The following is a 21,480-nucleotide window of genomic DNA, read 5'->3' on the forward strand; positions in this document are numbered from 1 at the left end:
AATTCCTATATATTTGCATAGGTAGTAGGCTATCCCAAAAATATCGATGTTGAAAAAGTCAAGGTGCTCAGCCCTAAATTGAAAGATAATGTTATTTATAGAATTTTTGTAGAACATTTCGACTTTCTAAAAAACTGTTTTCAGGTTGCCCAAACGTGATTAATGAAAAAATGACTTTTTTCAGCTACAAACCCACTCTTTTGCACTTTTTTCAATTCTGTTCGATTCCTAAATTTTTCCATATATTTTATTTTTTATTTTTGTGGGGTTGTTTTTGAATATTTTGCATGATTTGGTTCAGCATCGCATTCAATTATTTGACTCCCAGAGCCCATTGAACATCACAAAAAAGTGAATTTTTCTCATAATTTCAGACAAAACCCTTCAAAACGCATATAAATTTTTTTGATTAAGAACTGAAATTTTTACTGCAAAACGGGATTCAAAATGAAAATTTACATGAAAAAAGATCCTTGATATCTTATCGGGGGACTGAGATATTAGCGTTTTTACATGTGGTGGAAAACTTTGCTCTTTGTCAAAAATGCCACAAAAGCTCAATATCTCCATTGCACAGTGTTTTATTTTACCGTTTGTGCGTATAATTTCATAATAGTGATTCAAATGATGATTATAGCCATAAGGTATGTTCGGAGGAGTTTCAGGTTATTCAAAAATGCATCTTTTAATGTAAAAAGATGGGTGATCAATCCACCTATGAGTGAGATAAAAAATTTACTTTTTAATCAGAATAAGATAGACGCACGGTGTCTTCGACAAAGTTTTAGGTTTTATTAAAACAAGAAACTTTGCCGAGAACATCATGTTTCTATCTCTTATACATTACGAGCAACATTGAGTTTTCAAATAGAAGGCACTAAAAATCACAATTTCCGTTCTAACTTTTTTCGCAAATTTTTCCGAATTTTTAAACCTTCTACTAAGCTGTCAGCCATTTAAAAATGCATTTGTTTTCTGAACATTGTTTTTTTTATCTCCAAAAATAAAACATAACATATTTTTTTAAATGCATAGTTTTCCATCACATATAAAAATGCCAATATCTCAGCTCCCCGATAAGATATCAAGTATCATTTTGCATGTAAACTTTCGTCGTAAATCCCGCTTTGCAATGAAAATTTCAGGTCTTGATCAAAATTTTTTTTATTTGTGTTTTATCAAAAAATTATTAGAAAAATTATTTTTTTTTGATGTTTAATGGGCTCTGGGAGTCAAAAAACTGAACCATGCAAAATATTCAAAACAACCCCACAAAAATAAAAAAATATATGGAAAAGTTTAGGAATCGAACAGAATTGAAAAAAGTGCAAAATAGTGGGTTTGTAGCTGAAAAAAGTCATTTTTTTATAAATCACGTTTGGGCAACCTGAAAATAGTTTTTTAGAAAGTCAAAATGTTCTACAAAAATTCTATAAATAACATTATCTTTTAATTTAGGGCTGAGCACCTTGACTTTTTCAACAACGATTTTTTTTTGGCACACCCTAATAGGTAGTTCACATTTGAGGCAAAAAAGATTCGCTAGAAAAATTTAGAAATGAGAGATTTGAAAATCACAGTGTTTCGTGTTCTTGAAATATTGACTTTAAAAATTTTGTATGTCGCAATCTTTCAATAAGCAGTTTTACTACTTTTTCTTGCTAGAGAGTGCTTTAGGTATTCTTTAGAGCTCTTACGCACAATCAGAATATCAATGTTAATTCGATATTTTTTTATCTCTCTCAAGTTCGACTTCAACGTATATAGATGATTTCGAATTTTAAATTCTACTGACAACATTTTCCAATATTCCGGGTAGAAGCAGAGTCTAAAGCTTGAAATTACACCAATCACAATAATATTTTTCCCAAAAAACAGCTTTCCTAACTAAAACGTAAACGTAAAACTAAAACTCGCATAACACTTACATGACTTTGCTGCCAGTTCCCCAGGATAATTCTGTTATCATTTTTGACATTTTTGCTCAGTCTAAAATCACAAAATGAAGGCTTATGAATTTGTCTTCTACTTGCCTTATCAAACAGTCCCAAGCTTTGATGTGGCCTTTACTCTATGTAAGTCTCTTCTCCATTCGATAGCTGCATTTTTCCAGCTCTGCAGTCTGCGTAGTATCCGAAGGTCGTCTTTCACTTGATCCATCCACCTTGCCCGTTGTGTAACACTTTGTCTCGTACCTGACGAATTGGTTACAAAAACCATCTTTACCGGGCTGTCGTCCGACATCCTTGAGACATGCTTAATTCACCGACACCTGCAAATCTTAACGGTGTGTAGCATAGATGGCTTCTCAAGCAGTTTCTGCAGTTCGTGGTTCACTCGCCACGCCCCGTTTTCCATTGCAGTGTTGGTCTTTTACAAGCATAATCCATGTCTCATGGTCGTAGACAATTAATGGTCTGTGATTAATGGTTTACACTGATCAGTGATCAGTGTAAAGTAGATGGTCAACTTCTTGCGGCGGTGAATTTTACTCGATTGGAGCGTCCTCCGGAGATCAAAGTTTGAACGATCCGATTGATTTCTCTGTTGGTATGGTTGTCGGCAGTTAACCGTGAGCCCAGGCACACGAACACGTAGACCACTTCGATTTCATCATTACCAACTTGAACTCGAGGTGGGTGGTTAGCACTAGGGTTTGCAATATTCCCGAGAATAGATTTCCCGGGAAACGGGAATGAATAATCTCATTTCCCGGGAATTCCCGGGAACCGGGAAAGGTAAAATCCTTGGCAAAAATGAGATTTCAAATAAAGTTTATTAAAAAAAAGTTTCAAACAATCGTTTACAATTTAATTATCAATTGATGAACAATCGTCTATCAATCGCCTCAGTTTTGCTGACAATTTTTCGTTAGGCCCATATAATGTAGTTCCCTTCTGCAAAACTTTGCTTAAGATCGCTGAATCACCGCTGGTGTCTGATTTCTAAAATACTTCTTAATCACCGATTCCAGCTCTTGCTACATTTCATTAGAAACTGAAGAGTCCAATACTTTTAGTTTGTTGAAGATAAAGCTGAGTGTTTGGCCCAGAGCCAGATTTTAGAGCATTTGAATGCCTTCGTAATTAATGTGAAATCGCGACCACGACCCAAGTTACACTGACTGAGTTTTATTAATTCATTTATTTCTGGACGCATTGATTTACGGGTTTCAATTTTTTTTTTATCAATTTACAGGTTTCAAAATTTTTTGTCAATAAACAATGAAAAAATCAAGCAACTATCCGCTTAGTAGTAAACTCACTAGTAAAAAAAAACATGAGACGAAGAACATATTTCTTAATTTATCGTTTACTGAACAAGACAGCATATATTTTTGACAAATAAATTAAACAAATAATTTGATATTACACGGCAAGCAAATATTGATCGTCGTTTCAAGCAAATATTTGCTTCGTGAAATGCACATTATGAAGCTGCTCTACACTTCTACGACGTAAGTTTCGTGTTTTGATATGATATTTAGTTTTATTGCAATTGTATGGAAAATTTCCCGAGGAGCTCGGGAATCCCGGGATTCCGGGAATCAATATTTCTATTCCCGGGATCCGGGAATCCCGGGAGAAGGCAGTTCCCGGGAAATCGTTCCCGGGATCGCAAACCCTAGTTAAAACTTGAGCCTCTTCCTTGGCTTCGGTCTTTAGACATATGTATGAAGGTTCGAGCCATAATATCGATATTGTTAGTGAAGCCTAACACTTTAATTAACTTTTGGAGTTTCGTGCCTCTCGTGTTAACGCCTGCTCTTCTAATTACACCTTCCAGAGCAATATCAAATAGTAAGCACGAGAGACCCCAGAAATCCGATCTACTCCATTGTTTTTCAGCCGGCCATTCTCCTCCTCCTTCTTCGGGAAATCAGAAGCTTGTCTTCTACTGCTTCCTCGTTCAGATGCTCATCGCAGTGCTAATTCAACCTTTCGATCACCTGACACTCGTCCGTAATGATGTTGCCGTCCAATCACATATCGGCTTGCGGCACGTAACCTCTGTGGGGGTGTCGTTAACTTGGTACAGCTCTTTCATCGCTATGCGATTCTGTCTTGTGCAGAGAACTAAGTTTTGGTATCATTCCACCTTCGCTCTCGTGAGGTGTTACTCTACTCACTGTTTGTATTTGCCGTCAAACCAGTCGTTTCTATGATCCGGAGTCCTTGTACCTAAAAGTGCTTCATCAGTGCTATATCTTCAAGAGCAGTGTTGCAAATTTTCACTGTCAGTGATAAATTCTCAGTTGCAACTGAAAACTGCGAATATCACATTCAACAAGAACGATCTGACAGTGATAATTACTTTCAGATCCAATCAGTTGACAGTGATAATGCATTACTGTGACTTCGCACACGCTATGTTACTTTAGCGATGTTTATGCGGTGAAGGATACAGTTACCTAACTACTTCATTGACTTCATGCAACGCGGCTCAGTTCAAATAATTTCGGTATTAATTAGGACATAACATTTATGTCACTGACATGATTTCCACTGACAATTGACTCGGGTAACACTCAATATTAGTTTGAAGAGAGTGAAAGTAAAACTGCTGTTGAATCATTTTTATTTTGCAGTGTGGAAATTTCGCAACACTGTTCAAGAGTAACTGCACCAAACTGCTCTTCCGTGCCTCGTCGTGCCTATTTTGGTAGCGGCATTCGATTTCGTCGGGTATTAGACACCTTCGAGAGCTTTGATAGCATGCATACAGCTACTAGGTGGTCCGAATCTATATTCGCAGTGACGTCGGAGAAGAACCGGAGAAAAAGAACGTGGCCGATTTGATTCTCTGCCTGTTGGTCGTGTGATCTCCAGGTGGTTTTGAGGCGGCAAAGTTCACGCACCGATGGTCGTTATCATAAGACACGGCGTGCAGAATTTCAGGTCCAAAGGTGGACAAAATTATCGCATAACAATCATTCGGGTATCATTTCTTAACGTGCTATTCATAAGCTTTCAATCCCAGCAAACCATCGCTATTAAAAGTTACACATTCTCACGCATGCAAAAGACAACTTAAGCAGGTATTAGACGACGCAAATATTTGCTATTTTTGGTACGATTTTTATTTGCACAAAATAAAATCTGTATTGAAAAATAGCAAATATTTGCTTCGTCTAATACCTGCTTTAGAGCAAAGGAATATATGGTAGCTTTCTTTGATGATTTTGTTTCATTATTGCCTGCTTTAGTTGGAGCGAGCAACATATAGTGAGTGTTTCACGAAAGAATAACGATAACGTAAACGACAGCACTCGAGCGATCGCAACGATTCTTTCAAATGTTGGTTGCTTGGTGGCTGAACTCGGCCACTCCACGTCGTGCTTTCACCGTCATTACCACGATGATTCTTAGTGATTTCAAATATCACATGCTAATGCACCAAGCTACAATTTCCGTAAGCATTGATGTTACCTACTTGCTCCGGTAAGCAAACAGTTGAACGCAATCTAACGATCATTTGGATTCATAATTTTGAATCACTGGCGAAAATATCTCAAAGATTCTCGCGATACTGTTGAATGCAAGTGAATTTGGATACAATGAATACTTCTTCTATGGTATTCGGAACTCTTAAAAGCGAAAAACAATCAGCAGGGTTTCTACGGAAACCTTGTACGCGAGTGGAAATAATTGAACGATAGCTGATGAATCAAAGAACACATTTGCATGGAACATCTCTAGTGAGTGAAAATTTCCATGCTTGATCAGGTCCGATCAACGGTCTGTCCATTGCCTCCCGTCCTACCTGAACATGTATTCCTCGATGACGAAAGACCTGCTCCAGCTGCGCGAAGAACGCTTTCTTCCCGTCATCAAGTCTTCGTTCATGTGGGTAGTAGAGGTGGTAGGGTTTGGTGTTTTTCAAACCCGTACCCGACCTGAACCCGATTTTTTTTTTTTTCGGTTGAAACCCGAACCCAAAACATTTTTTTTCGATCAAACCCGAACCCGACCTGAGCCCGAAAATTTTATTTCTATGAAACCCGAACCCGTGATTTCATGGATTATAAAGTTGGGTTTTGGGATTTCACACCCAAACCTGACCTGAACCCGAAATTTTCCCGAACCCGACCCGAACCCGAAATTTTTTTTTCACCAAACCCGAACCCGACCCGTACACTTTCAAACATTTTCAAACCCAAACCCGACCCGACGGGTACGGATCGGGTTCGAGTTTCGGGTTTGATTACCAGAAACCCAACCATCTCTAGTGGGTAGTGCATGTTGATGATGCTGTAGTTGAAGAATCGATCCTTCATCCTCAACCTGCACGGGTGTCATCCCATTACGCGCAGTCACATCTTCCCCAGAACTATGAAATCGGTTCCTAGCTCGCACAACTCTAGTAGACAGTAGCCGTCCGGTACTTGTATTCCATACCTTCTGTCCCGTCCAACAAAGTTACTGCAGCGCTACGACTTCGAAGTTGCGTCGATATAGCTCATGTACCGAGTTTCCAATCGTAGTCCTTATTTCTTTGCCTAGGTCCAAGTCGGTTGTTCCCTTTCGTAAACTATCCCTTACGTAATTCGTAACGATTTGTTTATCGGGGAAGCTTGTTGGACCTTCCTCAACTCTTTGTCTTGCATGGGGACACACCAAGACGTTGATCAGTCGCTCTTAACATGGAGATCAGACGCTGTTTTGAGCCGCACAATCTTGGGGTTTACGCGTCGCATCTTAGCTATTGTCGGATGACAACATCGCCTATTCAATGCCAACCAGTTGTATCCATGTTTCAGCAGGCAGTTTACTCTGATCGTATGACTCGTGGAGGTGTGAGATAGGAACTTGTGAAGGCCGGAGCTAAATTTTAAGCTCCTTCCAGGTTGCCAACCCATTATTTGAAGTTCGGATTTGTCTTTTGTCCCTTCCTTCAAGCTGAATTCTACAGTACCCCGGTTGACTTTCCTCCTAATAAAAATAGACAGTCCCTCTTATAATAAAACTGGGCTGAGTAACGCATAATAGTTCATTTCAGGGAATTTTAATTATGACACTATCTTGGCTGGAGGAATAAGGTTTCGATAAGACTCCTTTCTCTTGAAAAAATAAAAGTGCTACTTATAATAAAACTGACAGGGGTAAAAGCATTAAGAGCCTCTTCCTCTTGGCAAATATCAGTCCTTCTTATGATAAAACTGACTAAAGGACTCTCCAGAGATTTATAATTGACAATATTTGCACATTGGCAAAAAAAAAATATTGGCACGGGGAACGAGGTTTCGATAAGACTCCTTCTATTATGTTGGTTATTATGTTAACCCAAGCAGCAAAATTTGTTTCGATTATGAACATTGTGCATCACAGCAACAAATTCTTATGCGAAACTAATGTCGTTTTCGTTTTTGCGGTGTAGCTACCCCGCGGACTACACTTTGTCCTATAGCTGTTTTTTTTTCATTTTCCGGACTATCCCGGACAGTCAGCGAAAGAAACAAAATGCCGTTTTGAAGACACCAACACATTCACACGTATGTGTCAAAATAAAAAAAATGTGTCAAAATTCGTTTGCCTTGATTGTCGTTCTTCGCGTGTCAAACATCAGATTGGATTTTATTTATTTTATTTTGTTTTTTGCCTTTCCGCTAGAAAGGTATAGCAATCACTGGGAAAACCAAAGGTATAAAAGTGATCCCAATGGCCGAATGACATATACCACTCGACCTCTTTCGACGAACTGAGCATTTTCTGTATGTATGTATGTATGTGTGTATGTGTGTGTGTGTATGTGCAACTTTTTTTTTCTTACTCATTTTTCTTAGAGATGGCTGGACCGATTTTCATAAAATTAATTGCAAATGAAAGGTCTAGTTGCGCCATAGGTTGCTATTGAATTTCATTGTAATCGGATTTTTAGTTTAGAGGTTATGTATCAAAATGTAAAAATCATGAAACATTAATATCTCAGTAATCACATAACCGATTTCAATAAAACTGGTTTTAAATGATCGGGCTGTCTCCAGAACCCTTAACTTTTAAATTTCGTTATGATTGAACGTATGGTTCAAAAGTTATGTAAAGAAAAGTTATCCTGAGGTTATTTAAACTCACTCATTTTTCTCAGAGATGGCTGAACCGATTTTTACAAAATTAGTGTCAAATGGAAGGTCTAGTCGCCCTATAGGTTGCTATTGAATTTCATTGCAATCGGATTGTAACTTTGTCCGTTGTTCATAAAAATGTGAAATCACATAATGAAAGTAAACATATTGACTTTCGCCTAACGATCACTGGCTAATTAAAAGGTAGAAAAGTGATCCAAATGGCCGAATGGCATATACTACTTAACTCAGTTCGACGAATCGAGCATTTTCTGCATGTATGCATGTATAGGTGTATATGTTTGTGTGTGGGTGTGTACCTGTGTATGTGCACCTTTTATTCGCACTCACTTTTCTCAGAAATGGTCTGACCGATTCTTTCTACCTAGGTGTCAAATGAAGGGTCCGTTTAGGTTGCTATTGAATTTCATTGTAATTAAACTTTTAGTTTTGGCGCTGCGTCAGAATGTAAAAATCGCTCTTATATCTCAGAAGCTATGAACATAAAAATCCCGAAACATAAATATCTCAGAAACTATACAACCGATTTGAACAAAATTGGTTTCAAATGTACGGGCTACCTGAAAAACTCTTAACTTTTGAATTTTATGAAGATTGAACTTGTGATTCAGTAGTTATGGAAAGAAACGTGTTCTGGAGACTATTTAATCTCACTCATGTTTCTCAGAGATGGCTGGACCGATTTTTATAAAATCAGTGTCATATGGAAGGTCTTGTTGCCCCATAAGACTCTAATGATTTTTTTTTGCAAACGGATCATTACTTTGCCTGTTGTGTTTAAAAATGTGAAATCCAGCTATGAAAAGAAACATATTCCGAAGACTACTTGCACTCACTCACTTTTCTCAGAGATAGTTGACCCGATTTCAATAGAATTAGTATCAAATGAAAGGTCTAGCCTCGTAACACCCTATTGAATTTTGCTGTAATCGGACTGTAACTTCGTCTGTAATGTATCGAAATGTGAAAATCACGAAACTTCATTATCTTAGAAACTACACAACCGATTTGAAAAATATTGATATCAGATGAACGGGCTAGTGATGAATTATAATTGTTCGCGTGGTTTTAAAGTTTGGCTGCCCTATACGTTACCTTTTCATTTGATTGTAATCAAACTTGAGCAACCGTTATGTTTTAATTTGTAAAACAACGAAAGTCTATTATCTCACGACTTTTTTGAACATAAATAGTGTCCTACAAACGAGTCATCTCCCAAACTTACAAATAACAAACTTCATAACAATTTGATATGCTGTTCAAAAGTTTTGGAACGAAAAGAAATTTAAAGACTATTCAACACTATACCTGCTTTGATCAATATAAATGGTCTCAACATGATTTAAATGTGGTATCGTACTAACTGAACGTTCCCGGTATCGCTCGTGATTAAATTGTTCGAAATTAGGAGTCATTTCTTTTATTTCGCTATTTCTTAAACACTAACATGACGTCAAATTACTTATTTTATACTCTAACTACAACATCAATATTTAAGAACCCAAAGAGTAAATATACCTCTTTATTGGATTTAAGGATTCATGTAAATCTATTTTTACAAATATATATGTTTGAATGAGAAAGGCTGAGTCTGACCGCTAGGTGGATTAATTTAGGTTTTTTTTGCCATTTTGCAGTATATTAGCAAATTTTTCATACAGTAGCACAAATGCGACAAAAAGATAATGGCGATAATGACCAAAACAAAGCCACCTTTGGTATTACGCACACCTTTGCAACAGCTCGGAAAGTGTTTTTTTTCAGCTGCAAAGTGTAGTCCGGGACGGTATAGTCCTGCCGTAAAAACGAATTCGACATAAGTTGCAGCTACATCTCAGTTTCTTATATAATGACACAAAAAGCGTAGGAGGTGGAGCCAACTGCAAAATTTTCGTTGTTTCAACACAAGTTTCAAGAATGAAACCGCAATGTGTACGAACTTATGCATGGAATTTGATAACAACATGGTAAATGCTGCATGGCAAAATTTCAGCAACGAAGATGTATCGTAGCAGCAACTAGGGCGCAATAGCAACTACATGGCGTTGTGGTGAGATTGTCAAATGGCAAATGGTCAGAATGGAAAAAGATTGTATAATAATAATCTGTTTATCTTTGATTATTGATTGATGGATTCAACTCCAGTTATAAATTTCTATTCAATTTTCTCGTTTTAACTATTTACGTCATTTGCTGTAGAAACACTTGCAAGTTTATACCCTAGTAACAAATTTGGTTTTATCAAAGTTTTATAGCGTTCAATCCAGCCAAAACAGCGCTATAAAACTTTGATAAAACCAGTTTTGTTACTTGGGTAGCTTAGTATTAAATTTTGCTTCCCTTATCATGCTCATGGTCGTTCTCAGCTTTCAATTTTGTTTCTTCAATTCATCAGCACCTCAGCGTGATAATGAAATTCAAAGCAATTTATCTCATTTCATCTTAGAGAACCACACTTTTTGAACGACTTCTAGTCCAAGTACCGTAAAACGGAGTAACATTGATCATTTTTTTCACTTTTTCGTGAGTTTTTATATATTTCACAACTGAAATTACAGGTTTCATATTTTTAAAACCAGTACTGGCATCCTTAAAACTTGAGAAGTTAGTTTTCAAAGCCCTTCGAAAATCCTGAACATTAAAAACATTTATTTTTCGTCGTTGTTTCAATTTTCCTTATTTGGGGTAACTTTGATCAGTTTCAATTTTGAATAGTTTTGAAACCTTTTTGAACTAAAAATGTTAGATGATGCTTTGATAACATATTCAGAGACGCTTCCCGTTCTCCTTGACTGCTTTTACTGCGAAAGATAGTCCTGTCCTTGCATTTAGCCGCGGTATGTACTGCGAGGCATTTTTATGCCATATGTAATTTTACCTTTCGATGATGAAAAACGTAAACGTTGGTCGCGAAAGTTGCTAGAAGTACTTTGTAAGCCAACAATCGTTGTAAAATTTTTGTGTTCAGAAAACGTATGTTGATCTTATATGCAAGGCCTTTTCAACAACGGAAGTATCAATAGGCCAGCTCTAGCCCCTTACGTTCTATGCTCTAGCCAAGACAACATGTTGTCTTGGCTAGAGCATAAAACTGGACTTTCTTAACAAATATAAACTAATTAACATTGAATGTAATAAATTTGACTAAAATTTGTTCTGGTTGATTGAGAAAATTTAATAGCGAATTCGGAAAACATGTCAATGAATACGAAATGTTCAATATTCGACTAGTATAAAGTATAAAGTGCTTTTTCTGGCACTTACTGAGAGTAAGAAATATAACGAACGAATTAATTTCAAAGTTTGGTCATCAAAACAAAAAAAATGTTATACTCAATTTTAGCAAAAGTAATCACGAAGCAGTTTTATTTCAACTGTTCATGAGAAGGGTAAAACTGATCAATGTTACCCCGCTGATCAATGATACCCCGTTTTACGGTACCCAAAAGTTACAACACAGTAAATAACTTCATCTCAAAAACAAATATAAGGCGAACGATCGAGCAAAAGTTGTTGTTGCATAGCTTGAGAGCATGACAGCAACTTTTAGAAGTATTATTGTGCGTTTGTTTTGTGTATCTCGCAAGCATCACGTTGCACAGTGGGGCAACTCCATACAAAGGCTGGCCAAGCAAAAAAAGTGTCGATAAATGCGACTAAAAGTTGGTATTTACATAATTTTGGGGCGCTGAACACGAGTTTGGCATCAATTTTTTGTTTGGGGCCGTCCATAAAGCACGAAATCCAATTTTTAATATTTTTTGGCACTATTTTTTCTTTTTTATAGAATTATATGATCTTTGACCACAAGTAGTGCCACCGAGCGTCCTCCCCATTGAAAAATACGTAATTTATGGACGACCCCTCGAACTAAGCAAATTTTGCCTAAATATATATATATATATATATATATATATATATATATATATATATATATATATATATATATATATATATATATATATATATATATATATATATATATATATATATATATATTTTAATAAACTAAAACAACATAAGTAATACAAACTAATTACAAATTGAAAAAATTATCATCAGCATCATCATCTTCCACTGTCATCGCTTAAATCTCGTGTTGGATTGTTTCCAGAAAATTTGAAGTTCATTATACTTATCAGCAGGAAAAATGTCTCTCGCTGCAATTTTAATTTCTTCTAGTAATTTTCGATGTTTCATTGTTTCATATATATGTTATCTTCCTAATCCGGTTTCTATGGTTGCAAGAGGACATTTAAATACATGTATAACACCATGAATTGACAACTTACTAGACATTGAATTAGGCGGTGCCGCTGAAGTTGAAGTTCCATAATAAAATTCAACGAATTTATGAATTTGAAAACCAGTGTCTTGGTTTTGACACAACGTTCTAAATGAATACGAAAAGATGCGGAGGGCGACGACTGTTTTTTGTTTTTTTCTCATAAAGCAAAATGTGTGCTTTACTTTTGTATGCCAACGAGTGCGAAGCAAAAGCAATCTTCAAACGGGCTAATGTTAGCCGGAGTTTGATGGTTTGAATTTGCTGCTAGTATTTAACACTTCAATCAGTTTAGCGGATTTCATGATCATAAATTGAAAAGGGCTGAATGTTTTCAATATTGTTTTAAATTTGCAGAAAGTGATAAAGTTTGACATAATTAAAAGTTTCATAAAGATTTGTTTACTATTTTCTTATTTAACACTTATTTTGTAACTTTTAATTGATAAATTTTGTAATTTTTGCCCAAATATTTATTTTATTCTTACGTATTGAGTTCGATATCATAAATTTTCATTAATGGAGTATCATGGTTATGACTAAAATTAATCCTGGATGAAATTTCAACCTCAAAAAAAATGAAAAAAAACTGCTATCGCTTTTTTTACTTAAGTGACAATTTGCGCAGTTTTGCGCAGCAGCGGACAGTATCTATTTGAAAGCTTACATTTTTACCTAAATTTTAAATGTAGTCACAACCGTGGCAAACTGCGGCAACTAAACTTTTAAGCTACTTTTCTACAAAAAATCACGTTTTTTAAATTTTTTTCTAGTGTCAGGCCTATTATGACCAAATTTTACAATATCTAATGGAGAGGGTTTGTTTTGCACAATATTCACAACAACTTTTCCTTTGATGTCAAAAAAATCCAAGCTATCATTGAAGCTACAGAGCGTTTCAAAGTAATGTACTTTTTTTTCAAAAAAATGACAAAAAACGTCAGTTCGCCAAGCTTTGAAAAGTCATAAAAAACTCAGATTTCATGATATTGCGCCCATATTTTGGATTTAGACACTTGAATGTTATAGCAATAAAGGAAAAATATTGTGAAACAGCTAACGAAAAAAAAATTTTTGGCTGATGGCCAGCGATTCCCCACTGTGCGTTGGCAACCTATATGCTCCACCCACTAGATCTATTCAGAGAAGGTTAGGTTTTCAAATGCCGTTTACACGTTTCAACAACAAATCCAACCACGAGAATGACGTTGATGGTGTAAAGTTTTTTGAAGCAGCGATGCCACTTTAGTTGTTGCTTGTATCTGTACAATTTCATCGTAGTAACAAAACATGTTTCTTAAAACCTCGGAATTTCATTAGTGCAACAAATGATCACAATTTATTTTTTTATTATGTTTCAATTGTTGCTTGGGAAGTCACTCTCAAAATAAACCTGGCCAAAGAGGAACGTTACCATGAGGTCATTCTCCAAAGAATCGTAACTTGGTGATATTGGTAGGATTGAAAGAGGCTCGGTATAGTAGAGCAGAAAGCTTGAAACGGAAGGGTAAAACCTCACAAACAAGCACGGATAAAAAATCCGGTATAAGTTATCAGATCTCGGGTTTTCTTTGATATTATGGTATATTATTGCGTTCTGCATCAATTTATACAAAAAACCCAAAAAGTGAAAAAATGGCACATGTACCACTTTTGCTCTCAACGGCTCAAATAAAAAGCGTATCATTTACTTCGATAGTGATACTGCCAATGACATAATATGCGGAATACAGAAAACACATGGGCAATATCACAATATAGCAAATGTTTCTGAAATATCCCCAACAAGGAACCATACAGCCTGTATCTTCACGTTTTATACGCTTGTCATTGTTCAATACCGAAAACTGAATTTCAAATGGATTTGTGGTATTAATTCTAACTTTTTCAAATGAGAATAGTCGACAATTTTATTTCCAGTAAATATTGTCTAAGTTTACAGCGGTAATGAAATGAAAACTGTTGCTAGTGTACTGGATTTGCATTTAACATATTTTTTATTTGTTGGCAAGCATTGGCTAAGCAGAGCGTTTTTGAAAATATGACATGAAAACAAAGTATAGATAGTATGACAAAAAAACCATCGGCCTGACAAATTGGTTCTTTAGCTATTGTTAGTAATAACCTTTTACATTTTCACTCAAACACCCATAGGTACATGCACGGGAGAGGCTGTTCCAAGCGGCACACCGTAGGATGTACGGATGATTTGTCTGGTAGTAACGGAGCACCTATGGAACCTCCCCAAGCACACTCTCCTGCACCAACCACAGCGGGGACTTCCGGTGGAGGTCGCACACGAAGAACAGGCCTGCTAACGGTTATGGAGAGACCACCAGGTACGTAAGGGGGCACTAGAAGCCTGCACTCTTTGTAATTTTTAAAAAAGATGTTTCGATTGGTTATGCATGCATGCTTTGTATATGGATGCGATATTTTTTTTTTATCGATTGACATTTATTTTCTTTATGTTTTATTGTATTTCTTTTCGTTTGATTTTGGTGTTGTTTCGATGTTGTAACTCCTATACAAAACTAAAATTGAACCGTGTAGTGATTAGTCCTGATTTGATACGTGAAGTAGAGGCACGAATGAATCGCAACTATCTACCTCCATCGCTAATGAGCACACCGCCAACGACGGCGCCACTGCTGCCAGCGCACATGTCCGGAATCGGAGTAAGCGGTCCCTCCGCGGTCACATTGGGAGGTGTGCCAAGCATACAGTCTGGTAGACCAAATTCACTGACTCCAATGATGGGAGGATTCGGGCTACCGGCGGGACTAGAGCAAAATCCTCCACCGCCAGCGCCTGGTCCTTCCTTGCAATCTACCTCGGCACAATCAATTGCCACTTCCAATGCACTGCAGAATGTGTGTAGTAGACGCTTTGCTAGAACATGTAAACTGCCTACCGTTCAGGAGTTTGGTAAGTAGCACGCGCTACCACATTCAGCCACGTTATCTTCGCTAACTAACCCAACATCTGATGGAAGCATACAGACCACCTGCTAATCACTGCATTAGAAAAAAATATGTGCTTTTTATATTGATGTAGAACTTTGGATTGATCATTTCATTTATCTTTTCTTCTAAAGAATGGTTCATTTCTTTCACTCCGCTTATCGGTTACGTATTCAAACTCTCGTCTCTGTTTTCTTCAGGTCGCTACAGTCCCGTTCGGAGAGCATCGGAAGGCTCCAAAATCAACACACAATTCCAAGGACCATTCCAAGAGTGCCAGCAGCTGCAAAAGGGTCTCAATGCTGGCACTCAACAACGAAATCTGCTAATCACACCAAGTCCCCCACTAGCGGATAACTCGGTAAGCCTACCAGGTTCCCCAATGCACTGCAAACCTTTCGATGAGAGGTCTCAGCAAGATATTCAGCTGCCCCTGGACATGGTGCTCTCGTTGATACCTGGCCTGGAAAAGTTGGTGCTCGAAAAACGCATTCAAATCGAGACCGCCAAAAATATCATAAGCACACGAACGTTACCGTACGAAGTAAGGCAGCAGTTGGGATTGTTTGCCCACTCGGTTGCACCGGACCTAGGTTACACTTTGCAGCAGCAGCTACAGCACAGTCAGAGCGTTTCTCCACTTACTGCACGGCCAGCAACTTTGCAGCCTAACAACCTTGCTGGAAGCAGTATCGTTACTCCCAACTTTGGTTTTTACGGTGGCCTGCCTTATTCCCCCTTTGGAGCCCCTGGAGTGTACCCAGGAATCAACTTTGCTGGCAGCAGCAGTAACAGTGGTTGTCCTTCACCAGTATACTACAGCGAATGTCCATCGCCTATCCTACCTGGACCATCCAGTGCGACTGCTGGTGGTGCTTCGCCTATGCACCAGATCACACATGGTATTAGTATTATAAACACTGGCAGTGGCACGACTTCGGCTGCTGGAGGATCCATCACCCGTGGAACGTCTGCCGCATTTCCAGTGTCGTGCAATGAACCGTTAGATCTTAGTATGGACGTAGTCAACAGCGTAGAGTTAGATTTTCCACGAAATAACTTTACGATGAATGCTTCAATTGCGGGAAGCTCAACACATAATTATTTTGACATGAAAAACTTCAGCCTTATGCCACCGCAACAAATGCGACTTACCGCGACACCCCCGACTTCACCGAATCTATGTATCATACAAGAGGAAAATCATACTGCCGCACCGTTCCATGGAGGCGTACCGTACAAAAGCCAATCTGCCGGAGGTTCACCGGAAGATTTGAGCTTTCAGCATACGCATCCACAAATCTGTCTAACAGATGTGCAAGGAAGCGAGATAACCCTAGTAGCGCTGTCAGACTCAAGTCACGATAGTGACGATTCGCTGAATTGCCAAAGCTCAGGATTAGGCTTCCAAGGCTTACTAATATCGGAACCCTCTAGCGATATGCCTTCTATCACCCGTGGGGTTGGAAGGAAAGCTAGTCTCGAAACTGAGAACAACTCAACATCAACTTCAACCAAACTAGAAACGGACACTAGCGAATCTTACGCGAGACGGGGTAGTGACAAATCTCTCGGTTTCAGCGATGATAGTCTCAGTAACGATTCGAATCATTCGAATCTCTCACCTAGTCAGGAACCATCGGCCAGTTCCGGTTTCAAAAGTTGCGATTCTCATTCCGAGCAGGACGCTCGGCTCAGTCCGGATTCGCTGTGCGACACACGAACTCTGACGGACGAATGCTTCGAGCTACCGCTGCCGCAAGAGTGCTCCACGCTGGATTCTTCTCGAATATTGGAAATGGTGAAACGAAGGATCGATTCCAAGATGCCACCGATGGGCTGCGTGTTCAATGCAGCCAAGGCAGACCCGGACGGTGGCCAGCACAGCCGAGCGGATTTAGATGCCACGCTGGCACCCGCAGGCGATAGTTCAAATCTCAGCCTAGAGTACTCCGGAGGGTTGCAGATCGAGCTGCAGGTGTTTGAGGGTCGCATCAAGGATAGCCACAGTGGCAAGGGTATTAAGTTACGACGGATTTCCGGTGATCAAAATGAGTATGGAAAACTGTGCCAGCAGCTTATCACTTCCCTTACCGTTTGAAAGCGGCAGAGCCACTTGATGGCTTAGTACGGACGGCGGTTTTGAGTGCATTCTCGCGCAGAAGTAGCGGTTGGGTAACCTCCCGTTATTTGGTTTGAAGAGTTGAGTTTGTACAGTTACGTTTCACTCCGTCTGGGTGTTGTGATATTTGCAAAACATTACAATTATTTTAAATTCCACAAATTAATTACTGTATTATATCAGCTAGCAATTTGCATAAATAGTAATGGTTTTCTTTTTTTTTGCCTGTATTTTTGAGGTTTTCAGCCTGCGGCTGGTTCGCCTCATAATTATGGTTACATCGGTCATGAAACTATGACAAACTTTTAAGTTACTTTTCACGAACACTGTTGATGTGGGTGACCGAGTTCTTTAACATATTCTAATTCTAATTTTGTTACTCACTGAAAGATTTTTATTACAGAGAAATAGTCACAATTTTCAATTAACTTGGAATGTAGAAATATTTCATACAAGCTACAAATTTAGGTTCGAATGAAATTTTTTAGCAGATGTTTTGCGTATTTTCTGATCCAAACTACGGAGCAATCACGAAAGAGGAGTTTCATGAAACGAACTGCACAAGGGTGAAAATCATAAATGAAGGATTTCTTCATTGTGTTCATAGGTAATCTACGTAAAATGAAAAGTCTCTTAAAGTGACTCTTTAATCGTTGATAAATTGTTCATACACAAAACATAATCGATGCAATACGAAAAATTTATCATTTGTGATCAAAATAGCTAGCGAATGAAAACACTTAAATGTTTTGTTTGTTTTTGTTCTTTCGGAATAGTATTTCCCACTTTTTCATACGTTAGAAAGAGGAAAGAAAAAAAAACGTTTGCCATATATTGAACCACGTTTGAGTCGTTTTTAACTTGGTAGTATATGAGATGCAATCTCGTAATGATCACATAGTTTATGTAATGACCTCCGGGTTGACTGCAACACCCTCTAATATTATTATGTTGATACTAGTGTTTTACTACATCGGATCGGAATCAAAAGAATAAAGCGGCTTTCCTCGGATATGTTTTTTGCAACTTGAGTGTACGTATTCGAGTGTTCAAATAGAAAAATAGTTTACCTCTAGGAGTTTGTGAAATATTTCAACATTTCGTCGCTGTTTGGAACTGGAATCTATCGAAAGAATATGTTTGTACCAAACTCTTGCAATGAAACACTTTATAATGCACTCTTGATGGCAAGAATTTACTATTTATTTTGATCAGCACAATGTAAACAGTTCTGTTGTAAATTAGAAAATTTTCGAGTCCACTTTATTTTGTTGATCGGAGTCATAACAAATTGTTTATCTTTTTTGTTTAAAAAGTGTATTTCAGAAAAAAAATGGTTTTAGTTTTGCATACTATATATAGAAAAAAAAATCGTGGTGTAAAAATCGGTTCTCAATTGATAAAATCGCAGAAATTAAGCTCAAACATTGATTCGTTTTAATGACCTTCTGCATACGAATAACTACAAAGTCTTGTGATTTCCCCTTTAAAATATAAATTGTAAAGTTCTAGTGCAATTAGTACGATCAAAAATGTACATTCCAAATGTAAAAAAAAGAAAACCTAACACTATTTCCGGCTAAGTACCGTCAGCTTAAGAAGCCTTCCGACTGTAAATGATTCCATCGCTGTTACGTGAGCGTCGAGATACTTTGTTGCAAAGTTATATATTCCTCTTCTTAATATAAAACAAAAAAATAACTTAAACATTCCTGAATGAATACTACAATCTAGAAGAGGAACACTGAGGTTATTTCTGTAATTTCAGTTGTAACACATTAACCCGTGGTTTTTGGAATCGACCAGTGTAGAGTCTACATAGCCATTTGAATTATATTTGCTTCGGAACAAAAGTCATCAAGAAGAGTTAATCGACATATGTAAGATACGATTAGTAGAGGAAACTGCAGCACAAATTTTGTATAGCTAATAAGACAACCAAGGAAGGAAACAAATAAAAGAAAACCAGCTGAACTGATAAAAAGCTCTAATGAGCCATACACGTGAATGCAAATACCTCCCCGACACACATTCAAATTCAGAATGAAATTCTGTTACTATCACGTACGGAAATTTATGTTATTTTATGTTGCAGATTTTTCAACAGCCATCCTGTTTCAAATCATCTCCCAGGTCCCCCCCCACAAAATGCCATAGATACAACGTTGACACGAATCAGTCGAACTTGCAGTTAGAACAGAAAACGGGATTCACTTGCTATCATTGCATATTTCTGCAACTGAATTTTGCAAAATAATACGAAATAATCTAGTAATACAAATCAACCTAAAATGACAACAACAATTCTGTCGATAGAAATATGCAATTTCTTTAAAAGTAAATAAAACAATTGATTGGGTTTACACTTGTAACAGTAAAAACGTTTTCAGATTCTTCAAACGTCTGTAAATATTGTACCAACTAAGAACAAAAAATTATCATAAGAAAGACTGCTGTGATTTTAACATAAATGAAGAATAAAACGATAGAATATCATCAATTTCCACACTTTTCCAAGAGCTGTCACTAGAGATTGAGAAATCGACACGAAACGGTCCCAATTAGGTCCCAACGATAGTAAAACTTATCCCTAAGCTGAGTAAACGATTTCGTTATCAATACGGTTAATATAAAAGCCTAATAAGCTATTATTCGGCGCAATGTTTCTTACTTGATGGTATCATTCCAGAGATAGATTTAAGCCCCATATGTTAAAAGCAAACTGTATTGAAGCCACAAATGGCCGGCTTCGAGCCACCACGTGGTCGATTTCGGATTTTCCGAAGGCACGAGACTTGGGAATAGATAACGCATTCCCTGTAAAACTCATCCAAACCCGCATAACCAATAACCATAAAACGTGCCTAACAACTAGTTCGGGATATAGTCCCGACTGTATGGGGTATCGTTAAACCATATGGATTATCATCCGTTTATGGTTATTGATTATGCGGGAACCTAGTTTTGTGCTTTTGAAAATTCGTAGTCGACGACGTGATGTCTCGAGGTCGGCCATTTACGACTTTAACAGTTTCACTTTAACTAATGGTGTTTAAATCTATCTCTTGAATGATAACATTCACGCAAACTCAGTAGAGTTTGCTCATTGTATTGAAATTTTCTTCTTTTTTTTTTAAATTTCGTTCATCCATTTTTTTGAAATCACATGAAAAAAGCCTGTGATTTTTTTACGTAGGACTACGTCTAACCGCACTATATCAAGATACATTCTGCGGAAACTAAAACCAAGGTGTATCGTCGGAATGAAAGATTTCAAACGGTAACACTGATGTAACCAACCCGGTGGCATCGGCCTTGTTTCCTGAAGCTGCCGTGAAAGATAGTGGCGCTAGTCTCATCTATGTTTTGGAAGGTTTGTTCACACAGAAGTGTAAGCATGACGAACGAAGCATAATATATCTTGTACAGAGTTATGCGCTCGAATCAATTCAATCATTTAAAAAAAAGGTCAGCTTAGCTTTGTAAATGTTCAAAAGTAGCGTTGATATTTTATCTCATACGTTGAGATGTTAATCATTAAATCATCGCGCGATGTCAGCTGCCTGCAAGAAACGCCGCCGTTCGAAATCGGCAAGAATAAGCGTTGTGTACATTCTATAATAATGCAACGCGTTCATTTTTTGTTTCATCAAGCAAAGCAGTCGACGTTATGTGCAATAAATACATCACCCGAAAACAACACGTAAATACACTGCCTGCTTTTTTCCGTGTTTCGATGAATCAGCTGTCAAAATGCATTGTAATATTGAAATTGATTCAGCTAACGCTGGCTTTACTTATGTTGTACGTAAACGTCAGTGATGCCACCGGGTTGGATGTAACCACATGATGGATCACAATAATCAATATATCGTTGGATTGATGAAATGATGGACAATTTTGTGATTCTTCAGTTATCGTTATCATTTAATTGTTAAACAGTGAAAATTGAATAAAAGTTTAAAAGTCGAATTTTCACGAACAATGTACAAATCACATGCGAGCACGCCTAGCACAGACTTCATGA

The 21,480-nt window shown here is 37.5% G+C and overlaps 1 protein-coding gene across 2 annotated transcripts in view; it reads left to right on the forward strand.

Annotated features, from left to right (window-relative positions):
* Positions 1 to 19,154, forward strand: part of LOC129722550 (uncharacterized) — a 39,000-nt gene extending 19,846 nt beyond the window's left edge. The window contains exons 4-6 of one of the 2 annotated variants that reach the window (XM_055676065.1): positions 14,523 to 14,707; positions 14,922 to 15,296; positions 15,532 to 19,154. In XM_055676065.1, coding sequence (XP_055532040.1) covers positions 14,523 to 14,707; positions 14,922 to 15,296; positions 15,532 to 17,432 — 2,461 coding nt within the window. In that variant the 3' untranslated portion in view covers positions 17,433 to 19,154. The remainder of the gene's footprint in view (positions 1 to 14,522; positions 14,708 to 14,921; positions 15,297 to 15,531) is intronic. The other variant, XM_055676066.1, reaches the window with a different exon arrangement.
* Positions 19,155 to 21,480: the final 2,326 nt, after the last annotated feature.

The sequence above is a fragment of the Wyeomyia smithii genome, chromosome 2 (assembly GCF_029784165.1).
Source record: "Wyeomyia smithii strain HCP4-BCI-WySm-NY-G18 chromosome 2, ASM2978416v1, whole genome shotgun sequence".
Taxonomy (NCBI): Eukaryota; Metazoa; Arthropoda; class Insecta; order Diptera; family Culicidae; genus Wyeomyia; species Wyeomyia smithii.